The sequence below is a fragment of the Mus caroli genome, unplaced genomic scaffold, assembly GCF_900094665.2.
Source record: "Mus caroli unplaced genomic scaffold, CAROLI_EIJ_v1.1 scaffold_18958_1, whole genome shotgun sequence".
In the NCBI taxonomy this organism is placed as follows: Eukaryota; Metazoa; Chordata; class Mammalia; order Rodentia; family Muridae; genus Mus; species Mus caroli.
In genome coordinates this window covers 2,517-10,021 of record NW_018389057.1, presented here as the reverse complement: position 1 = coordinate 10,021, position 7,505 = coordinate 2,517, and the positions used below count along the sequence as shown (strand labels likewise).

The 7,505-nt window shown below is 35.3% G+C and overlaps 1 protein-coding gene across 1 annotated transcript; it reads right to left on the bottom strand.

Annotated features, from left to right (window-relative positions):
• Positions 1-586: 586 nt before the first annotated feature.
• Positions 587-1,525, bottom strand: LOC110287915 (olfactory receptor 52E8-like). The gene has a single exon (XM_021154408.1). The coding sequence runs from the start codon at positions 1,523-1,525 to the stop codon at positions 587-589; it is 939 nt and encodes a 312-aa protein (XP_021010067.1).
• Positions 1,526-7,505: the final 5,980 nt, after the last annotated feature.

Here is a 7,505-nt window from a genome sequence, read left to right as displayed (position 1 = left end):
ATTTCTTCTTGCTTGAATTCAAAGTGAAGGTTCTCTCATGCTTGACACTATGTAATTGCTGCAGTTGTATCTTCAAAAGTGAGAAGAGATTATGAAGTGATATTGATTTCTTTCAATATTTTCTTTCCCATCATTACATAATGATGGGAGCCAATTTCATCATAAAAGAAACTGGAATTATGATTGATTTCATTGATCCATACTCCTGGAAACCACATCTTAAATAGTGCTTTCTCAACCCCCAGTGCAACCGTGATAAACAGTGAAATCATTACACCCCTCCTCAATAATCAGTGGGTTCTTTATAAAAGTCTTATGAAATAGCACTGTAGCTTCTTCATAATGAAATAAGATTCTAACACCTATAATAGAAAGGAAACCTGTTTATCAATCAATAATATTTTATTCAAAATTGGAACAAATATTTGCTAAAATACTTATCTTATTTACTGCCCATGAATACAGAAACATTGTGTGCTTAGCATAATATTCTGTAATATGGTTATTCTATGTAAGCTTATTTACATATAAGTTCTTTTCTTAATAAAGGGAAAAAACTGGAAGAATACAAGTCATAAGCTCACTGTCAAACTTCCTTGCAAAAAAATATCACCACACGATCTCGAATCTGTTTGGTTCTCACCCCATAAATAAGAGGGTTAAGAGCAGGGGGAATGATCACATATAAGTTAGCAAGGAGGATGTGGATATACCGTGGAATGTTGTGTCCAAATCGATGGGTCAAGAAGGAGAAAAAGGCTGGAGTGAAGAAAGCCAAGATCACACACACATGGGAGCCACAGGTATTAAGAGCTTTGAGTCTGGCTTCCCAGGATGGGAGTTTGAATACAGCATGAAGAATTTTCGCATAGGACAGAGCAATCAAAACAACATCCAGAAGTATCATAGATATGAGTATTAATCCAAATAATACATTAACCTTGATGCTGACACATGCCAGTCGAGCAATGCCCATGTGCTCACAATATGTGTGTGGTATGATATTGTGTCCACAGAATGAAAGCCTTAGAATGAGAAATATAAGTGGAAAAACCAAAATGAAATTTTTAAATAATCCAACTCCAACAATAATGCAGATTGTTCTGTTGGTGAGGATAGTGTTATATCGAAGAGGGTTACAGATGGCAATGTAGCGATCAAAGGCCATAGCTACAAGCATGAATGTTTCGATGCCTGTAAACAGATGTATGAAAAACATTTGAGCTACACAGTCCCTAAAGGCAATTTTATGGAAGCCAAACCAGAATATACCAAGTGCTCTGGGTACAGTTGCTGTAGACAGACCCAAGTCAGTAACAGCCAGTATGGTCAGTAAGTAGAACATAGGCTGGTGAAGGCTGTGCTCAAGATGGATTACAAAGAGAATGATGACATTCCCTAGGACAGCAATAAGATAGACTGTTCCAAATGGCAAACCAAGCCAGAACTGCAACTCTTCCAGTCCTGGGATTCCCAAGAGCAGGAAGGAAGAAGGATGAATCCATGAGCTGTTGCCTGGTGACATGCTGTCAGGAGCCTCTGATGGGTATATTCATTTGAAGGAATCTACACAGGACTTGACAACACTTTATCAGCACTAATAATGAACAAGAACAGAAAGGAGGTCATTAGTGTTCCTTCTCACTGAGTGTACAAGTGTGTTTACTTCATATTTTCTCTCTTTCTTTTCACTCATGTAAATGGAATATGAATGTGAATATTTCTTAAGAAATAGATGAATATTTAGACTCTGTTCCATATGACCTAAATGAAGTTTTTTCTTCATGTAGACCAAGTCTTGTGTGGATATGAGCCTAACCAGGTCACACAGGCTTCTGTATAGGCCTCAACATTTTGAAATATATATTTATGAATTGTGGGCAGGTATTATCCAACTGATAAATGATTACAAGCTCAGACCACAGATAATATTGTAGCTTTCGAAAATATCCTTCAAATGGCACTTTGATATCATGATAAGATACTACTGCTGAAGACATCACTCATTGGAATTATGTAACATAAAATAATCAAGTCAGTACTGACCTGGAAGCTCCATCCCTCCTGAATAATTTTCAAAAAAACTCGTAGATCCTATGTACACTACAAGAGAAAAAAATAAGCAAGCATCTTTGACATCTAGTAACAATTGGCCTGGCAAGATAAACCCACTAGTGCAATAATATGGTAATAACCAAACTTTTTTTCATTTGATTTAAAGTCTGTTCCAGAAACTGAAGAAATGGCTTGGTGATTAAGAATGCATAGTGAACTTCCAGAGGACCCAAGTTAGTTTTCCACCACTCATATAAGGCAGCTTACTATAACCTAATACTCCAGCTTCAGGGGAATGTGCCCAAACCTCTAGTCTCCATGAAAACTGAATTCACATGCTTTTAAACACACACACACACACACACACACACACGAGAGAGAGAGAATTTTAGTAATAATAAGGCCAACTCCACAAAACAGAACTCATGCCTGGTGCCATTAAGTGGGTCCAAAATCCATGATCGGTCAAATCATACCCCTATAGAAGAACCTAATACTAAATGAACATTGTAATATTCTTATCTTTATATCCATAGATCTGGTTATTTCCCAACACTTATTAAAGAAGAAGAAAACAGATTATATATGCATATGTGAAATTCTTACGTTTTTAAAAACTATAATAACCCTTTTGCTTTTTCTATATTTGGGTTGATTTTTATTTTGTCACCAATGGGTAAAGATCATTATTTTGATCTTTGAAACCAGGATTATAACTTATGAGGCCATGGTTTGTAAATATTCAATGCAACATTATTGAACTTGGATATGAAGTTATTACTTTTGGAGAGACTAATTCAGCCTTTAAGCACTAACCCTTGGACTTTCATTCATGTCTTCTATCCCTCAAGTCTATGTTATGTGCTTACTTCTTTTCAAAATAATCCATATTATTGGTTCCCACGAGGGAAAGAGTAAATGATATTGCAATTGTTGTCATCATCATTATTACCATGAGAATTTAAAAATTTGCTACTCAAAAAGGAAGGCAAGAAGCAATATAGTTCCTGAATTAACGAAATTCCCTCACATTTGGGCCAAAGGAATACCTCTACCATCAACATGAAGCTGTTTTATGACATCTTGATGGTTTCTGTCTTCTTCTCAAAGTTCCCCCACTCCCCAACCCCCATGGATTATGCTACAGTTCAAGTGCTTCATTCTTCATTTGTTTCTTGGGCTGCATCTCTCATTATAATAAGCACTGCTTGATTTCTCCCAATTTATTCCTGAAATGGTTTGTATTACTTCTGATGTCTCTTACAATTGTAGTCAGTTTAAATTCACCTGAGGTATATTCCCTCCAATCCTATTCTCCAGGACTTGATAACGATGTCACATTTTTAAATAAGGACCAAAGGTGAGAGGCTTGCTGAAAATAATCTATGAACAGTAGACCCTTGAATTAGCTAAAATAGTATTAATAATGAAAAACAGAACACATTTCTATGAGCCAAGGAAAACAAGATGCTGTGCAACATGTAGAAACTTAAGAGCATAGGAAATCAAAATTAAAATTCAGAAGAATAAGAAGCATGATTGGTGAGAGGAAACAGAAAATTAAAATCTCTAAATAGAGAAATTTCACTGTTAGAAGGATCAGTATGAGGAACAGAAAGAGGAACCAGTATGAGCCTCCTCTCTGTCCTTAACCTGTCCTGTGTAATTCATTCTCAAAAGACATTTTCTGATCTCAGAGCATTTGTATTTAATACTTGCCACAGAATTCTCTGATTCCGCTACAGGATGTTCTCTGTGACTATTCAATCAGGTCAGAATCTCCATCTAATTTTGCTTCATGCAGAATTGGAAGTGTGGATTTATTGACCACTATCTCCATTACCACATCTTGAACGTAGCTGACAGCCAAAATACATTTGTTGACTAAAGATTAAATATATAGTAAATTCTTCATTTTAATTCTTGATTAAAAGTCCATATATCATACGGATAAAAACAGAATCATGTTATCTATCTGCTGTTTGGGAATATAGAAACAAGAAAGTAAATGAATTCTCATGAGAGGACTTGGTAGGTACATGAAGAGATGAGTCTTATCAGAAGTCTCTGTGAACTGGGGCTGTCAACAAGTATGATATAACACAGAGAGCTTGTTGAAAGTAAACTAAATATAATTTAAGAAGCAGCTGACCATTACAATCAGAATTAGACAGCCAAAATTAACTGAGGGTCTTTATCATAGTTCATCTTCATAAAGAATCAGATCAGTTACACTATTATGCAAGCTGTATCAACTTGAAAAGCCATTTGAAAACCACTGAAAATGTGACTTGGTGCATTTTCTAAAATCTGAGATAAGTCATTTTTTTTTATAATGTTGACTTATTTTTAACATACATGATTCTTTTCTCCACATTACGGTGTCAAAACCAACAAGATTATACAAGGAGAAAAGAAATGAGGTATGAACCTTGCAAAACCTATCAATAGGGAATCATGGTTGCTAGAAAATTCAGGAGGCATCGGTTAGGAGAGAAACGGACTCAGAAAAGAAAAGGGAAAGAATTGCTGCAGACAGCCTCATTTGGCATGTCACCTGTTGAGAACTTCTTCCTGAAAGAGCTTCATTCATACTTAAAATTAACGACAAAAACATGAAGCTGGTTAAAATGTGTGCATAAAAGCAACACTAAGTGGATTCAGCAGCTTGTATTTATATACTTATTTGTATATAGTGATGTTTAACATATACATGTAACAATAGTAATTAAAGAAAAGAGCTGTGGAAAGAGGCAGAACTGGGGTCTGTGGAGGGATTGGAAGTGGGAGACAGAGGAAAAAATTCATGTAAATGCATACACATGCATGACACATGAAGTTCTAAAAAATAGATTTCAGAAATATGAGTAATAAAACAACAAAGACAAAATTAAAAGAAAAAAAGCAACTTTGAGATTTTTTTCAAGTATTCTCCAGTGTTAGGGGAAAATGTTTTCTCTAAAACCAGAGTTGTTCCTCCATGAAAATAAATGAGCAGACATAAGTTAGCACAACCACTGAGGTCTCAGACTGTGACTGTCTGAGGGAAATCTCATATTTTGATACTCAAAGCTATTATGTCAATGCAGGAAAGATTTTCCTACCCAACTCATGCAAAAATCGATAGAAGTGTAGCTATAAATACATCTTTGAGGAATAGGGGTTGTATTGCATTTAAGTGGTAGAGATTTTACCCAGTATGTGCAAGGACCCAACACTTTAACAAAAACAATTTAAAAAGTACAATATCATTATCTGATATAGACATAGTAGACTTCAGACCAAAAAGGGATTAGTGTCATGTTAATTGCTGTATTTGTGGGAAGAGTAGAAGCAATGTTTTTTTTTTAATAAAAACTCTTAATTTAAATTGCTGTAGTCTTATTTACTTGCTATAATTTTGATTTTGTTTGTTTGTTTTAATTTTTGGAGACTTTGGGGGGGGGTGCAGGGCCTGTCTATGTAACAGCCCTGGCCATCCTGGATCTTGCTTTGAACTTGAAATTAGAGATTTGCCTGCCTCTGCCTCACATGTACTGGATTAAAGCTATGTGACACTACTGTCTGGCTACTTTGCTGGAATAGCAGAATAACTGGAAGAATGTGATACAAGAACCAACACACACGTAGATACAAACCGGAATGGGAAATACAGTGAGTGCCTTTCAGACATTGCCTATAAGTGTTTGGGATTGGGCAGGATTGAATTACTTTTGTTCTTCAACATGAGTTACAAAGAGTTAAAGAAAAAAGTTATGATTTGGAAAAACATTAAGAATACCAATTCCAGTGTTAAATAATTTTCAAATCACCAGTAACATGATACATTTCAGTAATACTGTTCTAAAAGACAGAAAGCCAAGAAAAAGAGCAGTTACAAAGACAGAGGTAGAGAGACAGGAAAGGAAACAAACAAAAAAAGGAGATAGAGGTTGAGGAGAAATGCAACAACACTGCAGCAAAGGCAACATTGTGCTTAGCTAGACTTTTTTAAAGACTCGCATCATACAAAATTAGTTACTGTTAAAAATCAAATAAAGAAAACAATAAGCTGAGCAGATTCTGTTGAAATACTACCAGCTAGAAATAAGCCCATAAACATTTTATCTCCTCCAAATTAATCTTTGAATTATATACAAATAATGTAAGAATTAAATCAATAGATCTTACTTCAAGACTTAATTATGTTACCAAATTCACATTGCAGCAAAGTTGATACCAAATTCACCAACTTCAGACAGAAGTGCTGTTCACAGAACCTGCAGTCATAACTACTCCATGGTGTCAAACTAAGGCTCAAGTTTATACTGGAGTTTAAAATCTTCCTCTGTGACCAAGAAGTGTCACTCTCCTAGGTCTTTGTGGTATCTGATCACAAAGACAATGTGTAATTCTCACACAGACCTATGGACATAAAAAGTACACTGGCAAGGGACCCCTTGAGACTTTAGAATTTCTCCCTTTAGTTCCCCAACTTGCATAATTCTATAATTTTTAACTTCTTAATTTCTAATTACTCTGTTCCAACTCATCCCCCAAGAATATCTGAGCCAGTGTGAATTCCCTATCTTGTTATCTAGGTCTGTTATATTCTCTCATGATTGGGCCATTTTTAAAGCAATACATCTTCTTGCTCATGATTAAGTCAACCCCTAAGGACTCCAGCTTACCTGGAATTTAAAAGCCATGCATTTATTCAGTTATGTTTCATGTTTGTGTTTCTTTCCCCATGAAACCAAGTCTTATTTAGATTATACTAATCACTTATAAATATGCAAATAAATATCTCTAAAGCTCAGATATTAAGTGAACCAGTAACCTTTCTTTTGTTTTTTCCTTTCTTTTGTTCATTGAAAATATGTTTTCAATGAAATAAAATTACATCACCCCCTCCTTTCTTTCCTTGCCCCAGCTACCCTCATTCAAACCCCTCCCATGCTCTCTTCACTCTCAAGTTGATAGATATCCTTTTATTAGAACCAGTAGAATTTCTAAGAATTCCACCTAAATTATCTTGGAAGGTAGTTAGAATATTTAAAAAAAAATACAGATTCAGATAAAATACACTATTTTAGGTCATCACATGAATAATATATACTGTGATGTATGTGGTCATGGTGTCTGTATGTCTTCTGTATTGTATATTTGTGTGAAGATATTTGTAAGCCTTTTTATTAAAAGAAGAGAGAATAATAGTCTCTCACTGGACTAGATCTCACCAAGTTGCCGAGATTTTTTAGGACCCTGTCTGTTTGATGCCCCCACAACAGTGTGATTACATGAAAGTACCTCCAACCCTGCTTTTTTTTTAATTTTTAATATTTTTATTACATATTTTCCTCAATTACATTTTCAATGCTATCCCAAAAGTCCCCCATAGCGCCCCCCACTTCCCTACCCACCCATTCCCATTCTTTTGGCCCTGGCATTCCCCTATATTGGGGCATATA